Source organism: Oryctolagus cuniculus, chromosome 10 (genome assembly GCF_964237555.1).
Source record: "Oryctolagus cuniculus chromosome 10, mOryCun1.1, whole genome shotgun sequence".
Lineage (NCBI taxonomy): Eukaryota > Metazoa > Chordata > Mammalia > Lagomorpha > Leporidae > Oryctolagus > Oryctolagus cuniculus.
In genome coordinates, this window is record NC_091441.1 from 83180230 (window position 1) to 83200524 (window position 20295).

At 51.9% G+C, this 20295-nt stretch overlaps 2 protein-coding genes across 9 annotated transcripts in view; one reads left to right on the plus strand and one right to left on the minus strand.

Annotated features, from left to right (window-relative positions):
• LRIG1 (leucine rich repeats and immunoglobulin like domains 1) overlaps window positions 1–5278 on the plus strand; it is a 119561-nt gene extending 114283 nt beyond the window's left edge. For all 3 annotated transcript variants that reach the window (XM_002713424.5, XM_070050621.1, XM_070050622.1), the window contains exons 14-19: window positions 321–602; window positions 1039–1458; window positions 1909–2034; window positions 2709–2855; window positions 3430–3645; window positions 3741–5278. In XM_002713424.5, the coding sequence (XP_002713470.1) occupies window positions 321–602; window positions 1039–1458; window positions 1909–2034; window positions 2709–2855; window positions 3430–3645; window positions 3741–3958 (1409 nt within the window). In that variant the 3' untranslated portion in view covers window positions 3959–5278. The remainder of the gene's footprint in view (window positions 1–320; window positions 603–1038; window positions 1459–1908; window positions 2035–2708; window positions 2856–3429; window positions 3646–3740) is intronic.
• A 499-nt stretch (window positions 5279–5777) lies between these two features.
• The window catches only part of SLC25A26 (solute carrier family 25 member 26), a 158244-nt gene continuing 143726 nt past the window's right edge, over window positions 5778–20295 (minus strand). For all 6 annotated transcript variants that reach the window (XM_008260905.3, XM_008260904.4, XM_008260906.4 and 3 more), the window contains 4 exons: window positions 17253–17322; window positions 10813–10877; window positions 9711–9784; window positions 5778–6070 (listed from right to left, as the gene is read on the minus strand). In XM_008260905.3, the coding sequence (XP_008259127.2) occupies window positions 5953–6070; window positions 9711–9784; window positions 10813–10877; window positions 17253–17322 (327 nt within the window). In that variant the 3' untranslated portion in view covers window positions 5778–5952. The remainder of the gene's footprint in view (window positions 6071–9710; window positions 9785–10812; window positions 10878–17252; window positions 17323–20295) is intronic.

A 20295-nucleotide genomic window follows, 5' to 3' on the forward strand; every position in this document is an offset into this window, starting at 1 on the left:
GGCATCAGCCCCAGCACTTGTAGAGGACGCCACAGAGTGAGGCAACTGGCTGAGGTGGGGGGGTGGTTTCTCAAATTCTGGTCTCTGTGGCGCTTCTGGGCGGACCCGATGTGTGAGGGGAGGCTCCTGGGAGGGTTTGGCCAGGCTGGGGAGAAGCTGGGCAGCCAGGGGACATGCCTGGCTGCACTGAGAGGCGGCAGTGGGGGCCCGGGCCGACGCTGGTGCCAGTGGTGCCAGGCGCAGTAGTGAGTAGGGGTTCTGAGTGCCTCACATCCGGCTGCGCCCCAGCCTCGCCCTCATCCCCCGTGTTTGTTCTCCAGTGTTGCCGTCATTCACCAAGATGCCCTACGACATCGCCATCCGCACGGGCACCATGGCCCGCCTCGAGTGCGCCGCCACCGGCCACCCCAACCCGCAGATCGCCTGGCAGAAGGACGGGGGCACTGACTTCCCGGCGGCCCGCGAGCGGCGCATGCACGTCATGCCGGACGACGACGTGTTCTTCATCACGGACGTGAAGATCGACGACATGGGCGTTTACAGCTGCACTGCCCAGAACCTGGCCGGCTCCATCTCTGCCAACGCCACCCTCACTGTGCTAGGTTGGGCGCTGATAACAGGCGCTGGGGGGAGGGGTTCGCAGGTGTCAGACACTTAGGCTGCGTGGTGGAGCCTGGGGTGCCTGAGTGCACTGGCTGCCTCTGAAACTCTGGGGCTTGCTAAGGGTTTTCTTGATCATGGGGTTCAGTTTCTTTTCAAACAAGATTGGCAGCCAGTGAATTAGTCTTCACAGGGCGCCGGCATGGGGCAATCTGGTGCTGACTGCCTGCTGAACGGGGTGGGGCGGGGCAGCTGAGAGGCCGCAGTGGCCCAGCACGGGCTGCCCGCCGTCGGGGCTTGTGTGGCCCGAGTTCATCCCCTCTCGGTGATGGGGCCCGCAGAGTGGCCATGTCCGGGTTGTCCTCGGTGCAGAGTACAAGGCGGGACTGCAGCATGTGAGGCTCACACGGTAACAGAGCGTCTCTGCCTTACCCACAGAGACTCCGTCCCTGGCAGTGCCCTTGGAAGACCGTGTGGTGTCTGTGGGAGAAACGGTGGCCTTCCAGTGCAAAGCCACTGGCAGCCCCCCGCCCCGCATCACCTGGCTGAAGGGGGACCGGCCGCTGAGCCTCACTGAGCGGCACCACTTCACCCCCGGCAACCAGCTGCTGGTCGTGCAGAACGTGGTGGCAGAGGACGCGGGCCGCTACACCTGCGAGATGTCCAACGCCCTGGGCACGGAGCGTGCGCACAGCCAGCTGAGCATCCTGCCCACGCCGGGCTGCAGGAAGGACGGGACCACCGTGGGCATCTTCACCATCGCCGTGGTGTGCAGCATTGTGCTGACGTCGCTGGTCTGGGTGTGCATCATCTACCAGACCAGGAAGAGGAGCGAGGAGTACAGCGTCACCAACACAGGTCCGCGGGCAGCAGCGGAAGCAGTGACGTTGTTACGACGCAGGACTTGGCAAGGGGACTGGGTCCATGGGGCTTTTCAACAGTTTGACCCTCTGGGGAACTCCAGAATCGGGGACAGGGTGGCATCCGGGAAGCTGAGGCTTCAGGCCCGCTGTCGCGATGCTGCCTTTCCGGAACTTAGCACCGAGAATGGGGCGCGGTGAGCTCTGCAGCGCTGGGGCCTTGCTGGCTCAGTGGCGTCCCGTGCCCTGCTTCTGTGGGCTCCATCTCCCTTCCCGTCCCTGCGCGTGACCTCTGTGGCTGATGTATCCATCATGCTGTTTACGCCAGGGTGTGTCCACACGGCCTCGATGGCCTTGCCTGGGAGGATCCGCTTCTGGCCCTGACAGTGAATACATGCGCGTGTCTTGTCACTGCGCCCCAGTGTCTCACTGTCCTGTTCCCTTGCAGATGAAACCATCGTGCCACCCGACGTCCCAAGCTACCTCTCTTCTCAGGGGACCCTTTCTGACCGGCAGGAAACTGTGGTCAGAACTGAGGGTGGCCACCAGGCCAACGGACACATTGAGAGCAATGGTGAGGTTTCAGTGCGCAGGCGCGGGCGTCCCACCCCTTCCCTGGGCTAGGGCTTGGCTTTAGCTGGAGCAAATTGGGCCAATGTCTGGGGGTGGGGCTTCCTGACTAAGGCTCCATGTGTTCTGGGCCTCCTCTACACCGGTTCTGTGAGGCTCTACAGTCCTGTCTCTGATGAAAGTATTATACTGGGCTTTGTGATTCTGTCAGGAGAAAGGAGGGCCTGACCCACCGACTGCCCTGGAAGCCGCCACACTGTCTGTGCAGGAAAGGAGTCCAGAAGGTTCCCTCCACAGTGCAAGGGGGCAGCTGTGTTTACCCAGAGAGGGGTTAGTGGGCAGGGGGCTATGCACAGATGTAGACATGCAGTCCCTCCTCTGTGTATGCACAGGGAGCCCAGACACCAGCCCCGTGGATCCTGGGAACGGAGAGGGGGAGGGGTATACCCAGGCCTGCTCGGGCCTCAGCCGGGGAGCTCCTCTGCTGGGGCAAAAGGCTCCTCCTCCTCCTCCTCAGAAGGGCTTGTCTGATGTGGCCGTGGGAAGGGAGGGTCAGAAACATGGCCCTTGTTGACCCCCCTGGTGGGAACGGCAGTCCGCCCTTCTGAAGAACATGGGTGAGAGAGACGGTGCTGGGAGTGTGGCCCGTTCCTTGGACCGTGTGGCAATCTCTTGCAGGTGTCTGTCCCCGAGATACGGGCCTATTTCCAGAGACTGACGTTCACGGCATTGCATGCAGGCAGCCCAGGCTGTGCGCTGGGTCTAGTAAAGAGCCATGGAAAGCACTGGAGAAAGCAGACGGGACTCCTGGCCTGCCTAAGATGGGTATGCAGTGTTTATGTCAGGAAACGTACTTGCTTTCTGCATTCAGGATTTGGGTTTACCTCACTCTCTGAAAGATGCTTCAGAGGTCTCTGACTGCCTCTGAGTGTGGCATTCAGTATATAAGCAGGAAGGTCAGGCCTGGCTCACTGTTGTTCCAGAATGGTGTGTCTCTTTAAATCTTCCGTCCACTAAGCCAGATCCCAGTTCCTGAGCGTTGCAGAATTCTAAGCAACCGGGGCCCAAATGCAATGTGCAGTTTGAGTACCTTTCCAGCAAGCTATTTTGTGACTGAATTTCTGTAATTTTTCAGATGATGCTTAACTGGGCACAGCACCTAATTGAAATCAAAAGTTTTCCCTGCCATCCAAGAGTAGGGTCACCCCATGTGTACAAAGTAGAGAGAATCTGGAGCACTTAGGCATAAATGTCTCCTCCTTTAGCTGAGAACATCCTTTGGGAGAGCTGGGTGCACAGCTGGCCACAGAGGACTGCCGTGTGCCTGTGCTGGCGTCGAGCAGTGTCTCTGGGCGTGGGCCTGGGGCTGGGTGTCGATGGCGCTCTCTGGCTCTTTCAGAACACAGCGGCGCGGTCGTGTGCACGGACTGCAGCTCTGCGGCGGACACTCCCTCCAGGGAAAAGGCCTTGCAGCCCCAGCCTGTGGCCAGAGACAGCACCCAGCCAGGGACCCTGAGCGGCCGAGAGCATTCGCCACAGCATTTGGGCAGTGCAACCACGGACGGGTCCCTGTACCCCAGCAACCACGACAGAATGGCGGCTCCCGGGGGGAAAGGTAACTTCCTGCCATGTTCTGGGGAGCCTGTGGCACGGCCGGTGGAGGGGGCTGGCCGGCCTGCGGGCTCTGACCTGCCCTCTCTTTCCGCCTAGAGGATTCTTCTCGGACGTTAGCGCGGTTGTATGAAGCGGACTCGGCCGACGTGCAGCCGTCGTGTGCGCTGAGCGCAGGCCGTGTGCAGCACGCAGAAGCCGCCCCAGCCTTTGCCCAGCACTTGCTTGGCTCCCACGGGCACGTCCCGCAGGCGTGCGACTCTGGTCCCGAGTCCGGGACGCGGAGGGGGCCGCTGCTGTTGGCGCCGAGAAGCTAGGCGCTTCTACCTCAGCTGTTGTGGCAAGGGCTCCAGGCACGCGGGAGCAGAGGCCGGGAGCAGCTCGGGTTCGAGCGGCGCTGATGTGTACATAGCGGGAACGTCCGTGTACAGCGTCTGTCGCTCAAGGACAGAAATGCAAGAGGCTATTTGTGTACAAAAGGCAGGAAAAGTATTTGATACCATTGTACATAAGAGTTTTCAGAGATTTCATATATATTATATATCTTTTACAGAGGCTATTTTAATCTTTAGTGCATGGTTAACAGAAAAAAAATTATACAGTTTTGACACTATTATTTTTCCTATCAGGTTGCTGTTTAACTTTGGAGGGGGTGGGGACATGTTCTGGTGCCTTAACGCGTGGCTGGGATTAGGAGAGGCTAAAACGACGTTTGTTCCGGGAGTCTGGGGTGGGTGGGGAAGGAAGGAAGTCCTTGCATTTGTATTGCACTTGGCAGGACGGGCTCGAGGCTGCCTGGCAGTCAGATGCCCTTGGCAGACAGGTGCTCCGGCTTTCAGGTTGTGAGTTGGTCTGGATGCCCGGGAGCAGCTGGTGAGAACAGGCCCGCACTGCCTGTCGGCCTTCCCGGAAGCCTCCTCTATGCCAAATGCAGATGCGCTCCTCGTGGTGCCACGTGACGGCTCCTAGAGGCCGTTAGTGACGGCTGCTGGCGTCGGCTCCTGTGGATTTTAGGTCTGGGATGCTTTCAGAGCTTCCCGTGATGCTTTAGTTCTGCCAACAGAATTACTGACAGTGGACTTGGGGGATGAAAAAGGATACAGTTCTTTGTCTTCAGGGCTAGCTTCTATCTACTGAGGGTCCAGAGCAGGCCTGTCCCCGCCGTTCAGACTAGGGGAGATCCAGCCCTGGACCTCGGTTCTGGGTGTATTTGCACTTTTGAGCTCCATAGCTAACCGTCTTGTGAGTGCCCGTGTGTCATTCAGTCAAAACTGCATTGAAACAAGGTCCTCCAAATCTCAGCAAGCAAGTGCCTGTGGCCGCGATGCTCGAGCGAGGCACTGACAGCATGGTTACCTATGTGCATCTCGCTGTCTGTCAGCTGTCACCACTGCTCCGAAAGGTAAGCACATGTAGGGTTCAGTCTCTACAGCTCCATGGCTGATGTTACTTCCACACAATCTGTGAATTTGCTGCTTCTGAGAGGCAATGTGAAAGAGGAAGTATTACTTTTATGTACAAAGTTATTTATTTATAGAAATTTTGGTACAATGTACATTGAAAAACATGTAAAATATTGAAGTGTCTAACAAATGGCATTGAAGTGTCTTTAATAAAGGTTCATTTATAAATATTAAGCATCTGGCTGGAGTCATTCGTCTAGATGCCAGTATTCCTGAGTTCCAGTCATTCTGCCTTTAATTATTTTTCCCCCAAAAAGGAAGGAGAAACTCCAGGCAGAGCAGCGTCCACGTGGCCCGGAGTCCTGGTCTTCACCCTGCAGGAGGGCCCCCAGGACCGGGCTCCCCTTGTGCCGCCATGGCAGCTGCTCGCGTCCCTTCCCACCCCACTCGGCACCCGGGTGCATTTCTAGCTGAGCTCTGAGTCTAATTCCCAACAGCAGCCTGGTTGCCCAGCGAGAACGCCCACTGCGCACCTGCGCTTCTACTCTGTAGCCCAGCTGTGACCTCCCACAATGGGAGTGGGGGGGGGGACGGACACCCACAGACCACGTAGGCCCGAGGCTGCTTCCTTTTCCCCAACTAGCCTTTTTGTGAAAATTATAACCATCTTGCCTTCTGCTGACTTCAGCATGAGGTGCAAGAAGAGAAAGAGCAAATGAGAGCTCAGAAGGGCTGGGCCTCAGCATCGGCAAGCTTATTTATTAGGGGTCCTGAGGAAACCATTCAAGGCGGCACAGGGGCCTTGAGCACTGGGCGGGGTGCTCAGGTGGCCAGGCCAGCGGCTGCTCACTAGGAGGGGCTCCGGCCTGGGGCTCCTCGTCACAGGAGTGGTGTCGGGCGGCTCTGCTTCAGGGACTTTGCCTGCCAACTCCCCCCAGCAGGCTGCGGGTCTGGTCGTAAGCCCCCAGGAAGATGAAGCCGCCCAGACTGATGGCTGTCATGCGAGGCAGGACACCTGCAAATAACCTGGGAAGAGAGGAGAGTTCAGAACACGGGTGTGTATTAAAAGGATCAACTCTAAACCCGCAGCTTGTGCAACTTACACACCGTGCTCGTCAGGCCCCGCGCAGCACTGACAATGTTTTTCCTTTTAGGAGGGCACTAAATCACATTCCCAAGGAGGCTTGTTGACGTTTGAGCCCAGCTGTTTGCTGGCTAACATGGCTACAGACCAACTGAAGACGGACTCTGTCCAAAACAATAGTTGCCTTGAAGCGTTCAGCCCCTCTTCCCGTTAGAGATGATGCAACCGTCTTCATTAAAAAGGAGTCAGAGGGCTGAAGCCCAGGAAAGGCGGGCAGGCGCGCCGCGCCTCAAGGTCTCAGGTGGCCCCTGCGAGGAGAGGGGGAGGACTGTGGCCGCCGCATCTCGTCCTCAGGCCCACGCCAAGGCATCCGATCTCGGCATGGCTGCTCTCTTTCCCGGCCTATTTCAGGGCATGACAGCAGAGCGGGCTGCGGCGGGGAAGGTGCCCCTTGCCCAGTGTCGGCTTAGCAACAGAGCAGTGCAGAGGAGGGGGACGAGGTCGCCGGGAAGGGACTCGGGCTTTAGAAGCTGCCACGTGCAGACGCTTGTTCCAAGCCACTCCCTGGGGCACTGCTGAGATGAGAGTACCAATGATGCCCCCTGGTCAGACAGTCTGGCACAGTGGAAAACTAGAGGGGCAGACGAGGCAGCTGACAAGAGCAAGGCAGGCCAGAGTCACCAACAGGCTTACAAACAGGTCCCTCGGCCGTACGCACTACGCCTGCGTGGCAGAAACAACTGGGGGGGCTGTGTCCCAAATGTGAGGGGCAGCTTGCTCCACGAAGGAGAAAGTGGGCTTTCAGTCATGAAGTGGAAACGATGCGTAGAGTGCAGAGCCAGGGCAGGCGTTCGGCCTAGCGGTTGCGATGCCGGGTGGGATGCCCACATCCTGCATCTCAGTTTCCTGCTGCCAGCTTCCTGCTAATGCAGACCCTGGGAGACAGCGGTGGAGGCGCAGGTCCCTGGATCGCTGCCAGCCCCATGGAAGCCCAGGCAGCTGTGGGCGTTTGGAGGGTGACCCGGCAGATGGGAGTGCTCACTTGTTCTCCCGCTCTCTCTGCACTTCCAATAAATAAGTATTTTTAAAATTAAGTCTCTTTTTCTTATTTAAAAATAACAAAAAAGTCACATAGAAGATGATAATATACTTTTAATAAGAACCGAGTTGCTCAGCTTAGCTTCCTGCAGACTTTTTGGATGGCGTGGGTGCTGGAGGCACAAAGTGAGAAATCACTGCTTGGAGGCCACTGTGTCGTCCGGGCCTGAAAACCCGATGCAATTTCCCGGCCCCCAGCTGACAAAGGGAAGGGGACAAGGCGGGCCGCGGGAGCTGAGCTACGGAAGGGCACACTGGCCACAAAACTCCCCTGTCTGTCGGACTCTGTCTAAAAGCCAGCATGGTGTTGGCTGCTCTAGGGCAGGAACAGGTTGGGGCAGTTTCCGGTTTCCCTGATGGACAGCCGAATCCACTGCCAGCATTACAGCCCCAGTGTGCACAGTGAGCTCCCCAGTCAGCTCAGAGGCAGAGACAGAATTCCGAGTAGGGCAGGGCTGTGTTCCTGTGACCTCGGCTCCAGTGAGCACAGCCAAGCACTGAGTGTAGGGCCGGCAGCAGGGAAGAGCGCGTGGCTCCAATGGGTACTGCATAGAGGCACAGTAAAGAAAACAGCCAGCCAGCTGACTGACAGGGCAGCAGGGAGAAGCCAGCCAGGACACACAGCGTTCCCACGGCTTTCAGCCCCTGCAGGGCATGCGCGCGTGGCACTTGTATTGAGAAAAGTGCCCTGGAGCATGCATTTCTGGCTGCAACATGAACTTAGCTGTGCGCGTACCCACACAAAGGCAGGCACCCCTGGGCATTGCTCCGTGGGGCAGCGCCATCCTGTCACAGGTGGGGGAAGGTATCGGCTGGGACACTCGAAGAGGCAGGGGGAGGCCAGACTAGCTTCGGGCCTAGCAGCCCAACAGAGGAGGCAGCTGAGACTCCGTGAGGGCTAGGCCCCCGGGGGAGCAGGGCTTCCCTCTGTGTTTCATTACTGTCTTGTAGTCAGACTACGTTACCTTGTATCACATTACTAAGGAGACAAAATAAAACTCATCTGCTTCCAAGCGGCAACCTTGGCTGCCTGGAGTCCTCAGCCAAGGACTGCACTGTGTGTGTCAAGTACGGCCCGAGTGAGATGTGAGGCACAACCTGCAGATTCCCTGCTCAGGCTGACGGCGCGGGCCAGGCGGAGAGGCCTCTGCGCAGTGCTACAAGTCAGGTGCGCACCAGCAATCGTGCCGCCCCACAGAGACACAATGAGATGCTGCCCAACCCCGCAGGGCTAGGGCCAACGGCAGGGCTTTGACCGACAGCTGCCACCCGATCCATCAGGAATGACGTTGGAAAGTAAGACCACAGAACCTAGCAGTTGGACGCAACGATCTAAAAAGCTACCACTGGCAAGGTCTGCATACGTGGCCCAAGCACCACATGAAACACGCCCGAGCCTCCGACCTGCTGCTCAGTAAGGATCTTCCTGGCATCGTCCCCACCTCCGCTCGGTGGAACGGGAAGCAGCACGAGCTGCCTCACAGCATGCCTCCAGTCTCCCAGCATGCCCCGCCCCTGCCCTGCCCCATGCCACCGGCCAGCTCTTCCGTTCCGGCCTCAGAACTGGGCCGGCCTACAGGCAAACAGCAGCAGCCATCGGAGGGGACTCAACGAAGCCACGTGACCGGAGCTGCTCTCCCCCTGCCTCCAGGAGAATGCTGACAGGAGGCCGGAGCTGCTCCTCTGCCCGAACTGTGAGCGGGGCCTCACCCGCACGCTTCGTGCTCCCAGAGCACCTCACGTCTGAATTCCAGCTGCCAAGTGCCCGCAAGAACCACGAGAAGGGATCCGTCCGCCTGGCAGCAGGAGGCGGCAGCAGCCTGCTGGGGCCTGCAGGCCGGGCACAGGCCCCTGCCCTGCGCCTCGGGAAGCGGCTGCTGTGCTCACACACACAGCCCTTTGGGTCAGTGCTTCCCAAGAGAAAACTGCAATTCCACCAAACCCTAAAAACCAGCCCAACACCGAGACGGCTTTGCAGGCTGAGTTCCGCGAACAATGGTGAAGTACCACCCTAGAGAGCATTTTAAGACAGGAAGCTGCAGGTCTGCGGCAGGCAGGCACTACTACAGATCACAGCAGCTCCCCAGCCAGCGCCCCACGCTAAGGTATGCTCGAAGTAATTCGTTACTAATAAAGCTGTCAAACCACAAGGCTCTCCTCCACCAGTGCTACCCTCCCTCACTTGCATTCCTGTGCTGCACACCCGGAAGCCCGTGTACCGGTGCTGCAGCCCAGACTCAGAGCCGTCCACGTGCCTGTCCTCCAACAGCAGGATGCACAGGCTGACCACGGCTGTGTCACTATGACTGGGCCCCACCCTCCCATATGCAGCGGCAAACAGCATCACGGACGACACACAGACGACATGCGGACAGTCACCCAAACACGAACACAGGAAAGCAGAGGGTTCCCGCAGTGTCAGGCCACGGCGGAAGAGCCAGCGACAAAGAGGTCAGGCCAGAGAGCATTTCTACTTGTCCTTACCCTGCCAAGCCCTGGGACCGCCAGACCCCGTGCAAGGCAGACAGCACATTCCCCCTGGCAGTGCTGGAGCCGGCCTGCAGGAGAAGACGGCAAAGGAGAATTGGTTATTTTCTGGAACCGCCCCCGTGAGCGCCGGCGCTCAGATGCCCAGCTCGCCAGCACCCTCGCCTAGGACTCAGACTTCGCATGCTTGGGTCTTGCTTGCCTTTAGACATGGTCACCTTCAGACATGCAGCGAGCAGGGACCTGGCCGTGGCACACGGGCAGCTGCTTGTCAGAACTCGCCCACATGTGCACTTGAAAGCAGGCAAGCGGCTAGAAGCGGGAGGGAATGACCTGAGTGTGACGGCAGCCGTCAGGATAGGCGGTGCCATCTCCAGGCCTGCCTCAGTAGCTGATACACTGCACGGAGAGAGCCTTGCTCGATGCCAGACAGGGCCAGATTCTTAACGTTCGGTCCTGTCACCCCGCCCTGGAATTCTGCCCCGACTTTTTCTCCTCTTTTTGGTCTGGGCCACATGTATATATGGCATTCCCGGAACTCTCAGTCTAGCCTTTTCTTTTAATTATTTTTCTTTTAAATCGTAACTATTTTCTTTTAAATCATGTATATATGTGCACATATACACACATAAAATATTGTTTTAATATACTTTAACTATCTTCTAAATCATTTATATATATGTAAATATGTAATATACTCTGATAATGGTTTAACTCAACCAGGAAGGCCAAGCATGACCCAAGTTCAGAGACAATAACTTCCTTGCTCTGTGGCTTAAGGCTCATCACACTGTGATCCTTAGAGCTCTCGCCTGTAACACCAGAGTATGTGGACATAGTATTGCCAGGAAGAGGCCTCCCTGCTCTGTGTACGTGCAGATGGGAAAATGAGTTGGCAATGGTAAAATGCTGCAGATACAAGGCCTGGGGATGACCATGGGTACTGTTCTGTCAACGTCAGTTTCATGAGTGGTTCCGGAGAACACACAGGTGCTATACAGGTAGGAGCCACAGCACGGCTATCCCCTTTATGAACCTGCAAGTCCTAATGCAAACAGACGTAACTGTCGTGCCCACATTCCACGGTTTTCCCCCTTACCTTTGCCAACATAATTCTTGTCTTTGCCACGTCCAGGGGGGTGGTGACTGCGGCTGCACATCCACCTGTGTATGGGAGACCCGACGCTCAAGTGAGACACTGTTTACCGCATGGCGATCTGGTGTTCATTTCCTAATTCCTCCTAACTGCCCAAATCCCTCCTCTCTGACGCCGTCTGTCTACCTGACTGACCCCGGATCTGATCCCCTGCACGCACACTCCTTGTCCACGTGCTGCGTTTCTGTGGCAGTGAAGGAGAGCTGCATACAGAAGAGGTGCTGCATAACGCTCCGCCCTCCTAGGGAGCAAAGCGAGGTCCTGCCGTCTACCTTGCTCCTCTAGGGACTAGCAAGACCTCAGTGGGTGTGCACAGGACGAACCATGCACAGCCAAATGCGCACTCAGCGGAGCGGCCCGCTGCCCCCAGGGCCCTCAGCCTTTCCAGGGGCCACTGCTCTTTCACTCCAGGATGCTCGCACCCTCTCTGCTCTGCGTCAGCAAAATGGACGGCGTTACGAGAGGCGTGGCTATCAATGCTGGGACCCTGCAAGTTACAAGAGGCAAGCTATCTGTATTCCACAGGCTCCTGCGCATGTGCCAGCTCGAGCTACACCACTTTAAGCTCTCTTCTGTGCCTATTCCACAAGCCTTCTCCTGTACAGCTTCTTCCCTACCTTCTTTCTCACGTTCTCTTTATCTAAATACCGTCATGGCCAACTGTCCTTTTACAAAGGGTCGATATCTATGGAAAGAAGAATTGAAAGATCTTTTCTGTTAACACAGACCACAGTTGATGGTGTCGCTATTTTACTTAAAACAGAACAAAGATTCCTTTTCAACCCCGAGGCTATGCGGGCTTCCATGAGGGCAGGGGAAAGCAGCAGCCGTATGGGGGCTTAGCAGAGCACGCGTGTGCTCAGGAGGCCCCGAGAGCACACAGTTCTCTGTCGGTGGCCGTGGACAGACAAGGGATCTGCCGGGTGTCTTTCGCAATCTGCTGCTGTGTCAAGGCTGTTGACTGACCCTCCCCTGTACTGTAACGTGCACTGGGACACTGCCTTTCTCCAAGGGGCACCTCACTCACACTTTCTTTTATGGTCCATGTTTCGTTTCCTGTGAATGTCTCTTGGTGCTAAGCAGCGTGAATCAACATGGATATTAGAACCACCTTGTTTCAGCCAACTTTGGATTGTAAATTTGTGAAATGCTTTGTTCCAAATTCAAAGCTTGCCTGAAAACTCAGACTTGTTAAAGTTATTTTAAAATTTCATGGACCTGGTCCTGAAATCCTACTCTTAAAAAAAAAAAATTGACAGGCAGAGTAGACAGAGGGAGAGACAGAGAGAAAGGTCTTCCTTTTGCCTTTGGTTCACCCTCCAATGGCCGCTGCGGCCGGCACATCGCACTGATCCGATGGCATGAGCCAGGTGCCTCTCCTGATTTCCCATGTGGGTGCAGGGCCCAAGCACTTGGGCCATCCTCCACTGTACTCCCGGGCCATAACAGAGAGCTGGCCTGGAAGAGGGGCAACCGGGACAGAATTCGGTGCCCTGACCGGGACTAGAAGCCGGTGTGCTGGCGTCACAGGCGGAGGATTAGCCTATTGAGCCGCGGCGCCGGCCACCTACTCTTAATTTTTTAAAACCAAATACTCTACCCTCGAAGAGTAAATATTCTTCTAATTATAGAATAGGGTCCAGGAAAGCATCACATCCATCTTTAAAAATCCTAAGTAAGGAAGAAAAGAAAAAGCAACCAACTACTACTGGCTCAGGCTTCTCACTCTGCAATCACATATTTGGTTTTGTTTCCCCTACCGGAGAAGGTCCAAGGTGGTCTGGCGAGAAAGAAGGCACAAAGCCCAGAGCTCAGATCCCCCGCTCTTTGGCTGGCTGTCCTTAGGTAAAATGCTCATTCTCTAGTCATCAGACAGGTTCTGCTCACTCTTGCAACCTGCCCTGTGAGAGCCACCTGCTCGTGTACAAGCTGAAGCTCACAGAGGCAAAGCAGCTTCACACGGAACTGGGACTTGATCTCAAGTCTGGAATCTGAGCTTCGGCCATTGCTTTCCTAGGGACCTAAGTTTTCTCATCTGTGAAATGAAAATCGGCCTTGACACAGGATTAAGTGAGTCTATGTGAAGTGTCCAGAATTCGGCCGGACTCCCAGCACTGTTCACAGGAATCAGTTCTGTTCTCGACAGGGAGACATAATGACTGCTTTTCCTTCGTATCTCTAACCTAGGACACCCATTAGGCATTCAAAACGGCTTACTGAGGACCCTGGACAAGTGTCTGCAGTTTTTCCGGACTGAACATGTCAACGTCTACAGGGGAGGGGCCGGGGAAGGCGGGAGCTGCTGTCTGCAGGTGCTTCCTTCAGAACGGGCAGGCCAGGAATGTGCCAGGCACTTTCAGGGCGCATTTCCTCCCCTCGACCTCGTATTCACGTTTCCCATCTTCCAGTCAACGTGGGCCCAGGGCCACAGAGCTAGAATGGAGCCCAGTCCTGTGTATTTGGACTCTGAAAGTTAGCACTTTCCACTATATAATGATTTTGATACAGGTTAAAAAAGACAAGTTGAGATTTATCCAATTGTTAAGACAGGCTCTCCTACTTGAAAATGTTCATAAACTACTCCATACATCTAATACATTTGAAAACTGCATAGCACACTTATCTTGGCCATTAGCACAGGTTTGCCTCTGCTGTGGGTGTCTGCCAATATTCTCGTACAAATTCAGGTTTCACAAAAGCAACAGCAAGAAAAGTTCAAGACAGAAACACTTAGGCTTAACTAGGCCCTAAGTTTACTAACCATGACAGAAATGGCATTTTATGTAAGTTATTAATAAATCAATTTGAGTATCTTCAAACACAAAACTGTCTCTAACTCACAGACCTGAGAATGTTTTCCATACGACTACGAGAAGGGGCGAGTGTCTGGGCAGTGTGCTGACCCACGCGCGCCGTGAGACGCGCACATCCCCTCGTGAGCACCAGCTGCAGTCCCACTGCTCCCCTGCAGATCAGCTCCCTCCTACTATGCCTGGGGAAGCAGCTGAGATGGCCTGAGTGCTGGGGCGCCTGCCACCCATGTGGGAGATCCGGATAGAGGTCCAGGCTCCTGGCTTCAGCCTGGCCCAGCCCCACAAAACCTCTCTCTCTGTCTCTCCCTCTCTACCTCTGCCTTTCATCTTTTTCAATTAAAAATAAACGGCTACAAGAGGGGCTTGTGAAGATGAGGTACTAGAGTAACTCGTCAAAATGGGGGGGGGCAGCGGGGCCCTGGACTGCACTCACAATGTGGTTATTTTCCACATTTGCCCTAAGGGAACTATAAGCTACTGGTCATAAATACAAGGAACTTGCTAACATGGGAGACAGGAAATGACATGGTGCAGCAACTACGGGTGGCTTCGGGTGGCAATCACAAGGGACACACAATCTCCTGTGGTCTCCACCGGAGTTCACTTTCAACTGAACGCCAGGCCAGCTGCTTGCTTCCCAGGGCCAGATTCAGGGCAAAGCACATTTTTATGACCAAACTACATCTCACGCGTCATTGGGGAACAAATGCAGATTTTTTTGCCCTTGTTCCGGGGCACCTTCCTGCACCAGCTCTGGAGGGGCAGGGGGAAGCCCGCAGCCGCACCGTGGGCACGTGCTGCCACCCCTGTTCCTCTGGACTCCAGAGTCCCGAGCAGTGCCAGACGAACAGGAGTGCCTCGGCACGCCTCTCACAGGCAGGCTGCACACAAGTGCCCAGAAGCTGCAGGACTCCTGGCGGGACCGCCGGGGCCGCCCAGAGCATTCTAAAGACCATGCCGGCCTTTCTCATTTGCCACGCAAATGATCCTTCACCCTGTTTTAGAATTTCAAGTCCTGCCCCCAACTCCAGGCTGAGACTACTCTCCTCTTGCCCCTCTTTCTTACAGAACGTAACAAGACATTTATTATGAGAAATTGTTAAAAAAAAAAAAAACACCTCAGATCACCACACTAGCAGCTGTCATAATTATGCATAGTGCATCAGGGTTTTATATTTAGAAGTTCACCTGATGTGAGGAGGTTGGCAAAGTCCTTCATTTTCCTGGTTTAACCCCTGACCAGAAGCCAAGACAATTTCTGAGCATGACAAGCCATCAACACCTCTGATCTCGAGAGACATTTTTGGGTATTTGTGCCAAGTCATTTATGAAACAAGCACAGGCAAGGGAGTGGGCTGAGATAGCAAGGCTCCTGCGTGATGCTCTGGCCAACGTACACTTGGCAATGAGAAACCCAACTTCTGACTTAGGGGCAAGACTTCTCAGTGCCTCTGCGCTGAGCGGAGGGCAGCAGGTGAGTGTGGACGGGGGCTGTGCGTGACACAAGCTGCGGTCATTCTGCTGTGCTGTGTCTCACACAGTGCTGTAAGCAACTCTCACAGAACACCACTTTTCACAATCTGGACTATTTCCAAATGATGTTTATCCTTCAGGAATGTTTTAAAACAGGACCCTTGCTCTGCTAGATCAACATGTACCAAATTACAAAGCAAGAAGGGGCATAAACAGCAATGTGTATGTCACTTACTAAGTACGTGTACATCTACTCACAGCCTATTTTTTGCTCACTTTGTGCAAATGCTTTCATTTACTCGGACCTCAGCTGACAAAGTAAGATGACCACAGGAGAGAAACGTTGGCACCCACAGGCTATCAGAGGAGAGCGCTCTGCAGAGTAACTTCATTCGTCTGCTCCTCTCTCAGAGCGGAGGGAAGATGAGCTAGTGAATTGCTCCAACAGTTTTCATTTCTGGGTGTGGGTGGTTCTCAGTGAGACAGCCGTCATGCCACACGTGTCCAGTTTTAGAGATTACACAGCACTAACACAGCAACGGCTGTTCCCACATCACAGGTAAGGACACCGTGGCTCAAAAGGTCCAGTCCCCTTCCTCCGCTGGTGGGGGGGGGGGGGCAGCAGAGACAAGCCAGCCTGTCAGCTCAGCCTGTGCTCACAAGTGGGGCTTCCACACCTCACTTCCCTTCCCCACCCCCCAGTGTCCTCAGGCGTCCCCAGAGCCCAGGCTGTGTCGCTGAAAAGGTTCCTACTAGAATGCACCTGCCTGACACAAAGCTTCCTCCTTTCTCTCCTGACAAATCTAAGCACTTACGCCTACAACAGACTATGTGAGGAATGGGACCAGAGAATATATACCTCTTCTTTGGGCACATGGAAATTTTCAGAAACTGTTAACTTTAAGAAGTGGCCTTTATCCACAATGGCTAAATTTCCAAATGCTCATTTTGTCCCCAGGGTCCACGAGAAAGTCAACAAAAAAGTCCACTGCTCTTAAGGACTAGGGAATAAGGACTCCTGACCTCGGAAAATCAATCGCGACCACCTATGCCTTGGACACAATTTATTCCATGTCTACGTGTCGTGTGGGAACAATTATCGATCGTGAGCAGTCTAGGTAGTTTGATATCCAGAGGCAAGATCTTTACATTTCATTAGCAATTCTTAAAGTCAGAGAAGTGTACTTACTTGAAGGATCCTATAAAATGTGCTTTTCTTTTTTCCCACTCTTCCCCCCCCCCCAAAAAAAAATTCCAACAAGCATTAAACGAATTGGAAAAGAACTGTTTTCTATTTAAGTTTATATCCTAAAGCTACCCTTCCGTCAATCGGGGCTTCCCTTGTAAGTTAACAGTTGAAAATTACCTAGAAAGTTTCTACTTTGTGTCCACTGTAATTCTAATTGACCACTAATTGTAATAACAAACCCTATTTGTCCCTTAGGCTTTTAAAGGGTATCACTTTCTGAATTCCTTAACCAATCTGAGTTCTCATTAAAACCTCACTGGGAAATTCCTGTGACTCAGTGATGGGTAACACAACAGTGCCTATTGTCACTCTGTTCTTGCTGTCATGTCTCCAACATGCCCAGATGTTCAGACCGCCCTGTCTTCTACCCAGGGCAGCTGAGCCTTCAGTAAGCCGTGGAGCAGCCTGTGCTCTCCTGACACCGGTTAATCAGCGTCGCTGTCAAACACGTCACAGGAGCTGTGAATCATTGCCTTCTGCAGAAACCACTTAAACCCCGCAGCACTGCTCAAGGCAGACAGCTGCACCGGCAGCCCCGCACCCACTCCGCCAGCCTCTTCCCACAGAGGCCCTCATCAGTCATCTTGAAGATAATCCAAGGGTTTGAGTGAAGGCTTTAATAAAGATAAAAAGAAAAAGAAAAATTTGTCAAAAACAAATTGGCTGTCTTTCAGCCTGACACCTTTTGAGCGGCTTTTTTTCCACAACACCCCTCTGAAACAGCTAGCGAAGCTCTCTTCATCTAAACAATCTGGAATTTCTAAAGAATGTTGTTTTTGTATCGTTATTATTTTCACATTTTTCTCCCCGCTCTTCAGTCTTTCCCAGTATAATATAATCCTCTGCACCTGCAAAAGCTCCACAGACTGCTGACTGCCAAGAATCCACCACATGATCCTGCCTCCAGGACCAGAGAGCCTGTGTTTAAGGAGAAAGAAAAATACAAGTTATTAAATATTTGCATTTATCAGAACCTCCTGCGGGTTAGCTCTGGGGATGGGAACTTAAGTGAGAAGCTATTTTGGTGGCATTCTTTACCGATGACTTAAGTCATTTTCCCAAGGACTTAACTACATTCTAAAATAAGTCAAAGGAACAAGGGTGACAGCCCCATCTGAATGCTCAAAGCAACCAATTTTTAGGAAATATTTTGACACATTTGTGTATATAATATACATGGACAGATAAAAATAAAGATAATACATCTCTAGGACAACAAAACATTTAAACACAGAAACACCTCCATTCACAAATTAGCCCCGAATAGTACCCGCCAAAATAGTATATGCCAACTTCCTCTGCTCCTTTCACAATCCTAATCCACAGCACCTGTGTTTGAAGGATGCTAATTCCGTTACCTACACATCATTTAAGATGTGTCAAGCCAGTTTTGTACCATTCACTTAACAGGCTGAAGATTGTACAAACACCCATGTCGAGTTTCACACTAGACAAAATAATGGCAGAGGCACAATGCCTTGCTCACCAAGAGTTTATGAGGTAGTAGAAGACAAGACAAAGTTACAGAAAATGGTGAGGAACGCAAGCCAGGCACTCCAATCTCCGATCATTTATAAATTTTAACCATTCTAATAAGTGTACAGTAGTACTTCACTATGTTTTACTTTGTATTTTCCTAATGACTAATGATGTTGAGCTTCTTTTCATGGACTTACATGCCACCAACCTTTTTTGGTATCCAAATGGCTTGCACATTTTTTCGTGTGTTATCTGTTACCTAAATTACTAAATTTTGAGATTCCATTATATATCCCGGATAGAAGTCACTTGCAAATATAGTCTCCTATTTTTATTTTTTTGATTCTCTGAAGAATTCAAAGGATCCAAGATTTTAATACTGACAAGGTCCAAATTATCCTTTCATGGATCTTACTTTTGTTGTCACTTCTAAGAGATCTTTGCATAAACTAAAGTTACAAAGATTATTTTCCTTTATTTTCTTCTAGAAATTTTCTATTTTTAGGTTTCACATTTATATGTAACCACTCATTTTGAGTTGATTTTTTTAAGTGCTACAAGTTATGGATTGAACCTTTGGACACTGGGATATCCAAGTGCTGTGCCAACCAGTAAAGACAATTACTTGCTCCAATTACTTGCTTCTCAAAAGTCACCTGTCCCTATGGGTGTGGAGCTATTTCCAGTCCCTTCTGTTCTAATCTGTACATCTATTTTGATGCTAATTCCATACCTTCTTGACCACTATAGCTTTATAATAAATCTTATCATCAGGTAACATTAATTTTACCAAATTTGTTCTTCAAAGCTGTTCTGACGACTCTAGATTTTCATATCAATTTTTAAGAGCAAGATGAACTTTCTCAAAATAATCTGAGATTTTGATTGAAACTACATAAAACTTATCAGTAATGTGGGGGCACATAGAGACATTAATAAAATAAAAACGAATTCTTTGACTCATAATTTCATCGTTCCATTTACTTAGGCTGCCTTTAACATCTCTGAGTACTGATCTGTAGTTTTCAGAGTACAGGTGTTCCCCTGGTTTTGTCATACGTATCCCTAAGTATTTCACGTTTGAGAGGACTGTAAATGAGGCTGGGGCCTTTTTAGGCATACTTACAATTTTTCATCAAAGGCAAAACAACAGAGACACAGAGATATTCCATCTCCTAACTCACTCCCAATTGCCTGTAGCAACCAGGACTGTGCCAGACTAAAGCCAGGACTCTGGAACCCATCCTGGTCTTCTACATGGGTGGCAGGGACTCAAGTACTTGAGCCATCATCTGCTGTCTCTCAGGATGTGTTAGCATGAAGCTGGATCAGAAGTGGAGCAGCTGAGACTCAAAGCAGCACTCCAGTATGGGATGCAGGTGTCTTACGTGGTACTGAACTTGCTGCACCACAACGCTGGTTCCTACTATCTGTTTTCTGTATTTCAATCTCTGGTTGTTCTTTGTGAAGTAGGCAGAAATTGACTGCCAACACAACTGATTTCTGAATAATGAGCTTGTATCATGCAACCCTGCTACGCTCAACTGCTACAGTCAGTAACTCCAGTAGCATTTCTGTAGGGTCATCAAATTTTCTACACAGATGACCCTATCTGGGAATACAGACAGTGTTTTCCTTTCTGATTAGAATTCCTTTTCTTGCCTATCTGTACTGGGGCAGACCTTTAGCTTATCACTGCAGGCACAAGGATGGCCACAAATATTACCGAAAAGAACAATTGAATATACTAACACCTAGACTAGTCTCATGACCTACTGAGAGGGACATTTTTAGGGATGACCAAATGCACCACAAATGAGAGGAGACCAGCAAACCTGGTACTACTGTTCTACCCTTGGTAGACCCCAGAAGATGGAGGGGTAGCTACAGAGCTGGAGAAGGCACCACAGAAACAAATCAAGACGTAGACGGCCCTAGTTAACTTCTCTGTCAACTTTACCAACTTTGCTTAAGCCAGACACCTAACAATGTAAATTATCTAACAAGTGAGATGCACAGCAGTGTGTGGTGTCTGAGGACTCCCGCACTTCCTAAGTTTACTCTATTAAGAGTTCAGCTATCAAATAGATTTTTATAACCTTGCTTGTGAAAGAAGATAAGCTTTAAAAAGTTTTATTATAAATCAGTTTCTAAAGATAGTGTTGTCATTAAGCACAGTACTTGGTGTGTTTCTGTAAATGCTCTCAATGTTTGCAAATAAATCTGTACACTTTGTAAAAAGCATTATTTTTTCTAGTCTGTTAAGCATTGCAGCCAGAGTAAGAAACATGACAGAATAAAATCTATTTCCTTTCAACATGGCATAATATATACTGTTATCAAGTTAATGCCATCTTTAATGCCATTACTTACTTCACCATCTTATTAGAAAAGGAAAGTCAAAGTTATACA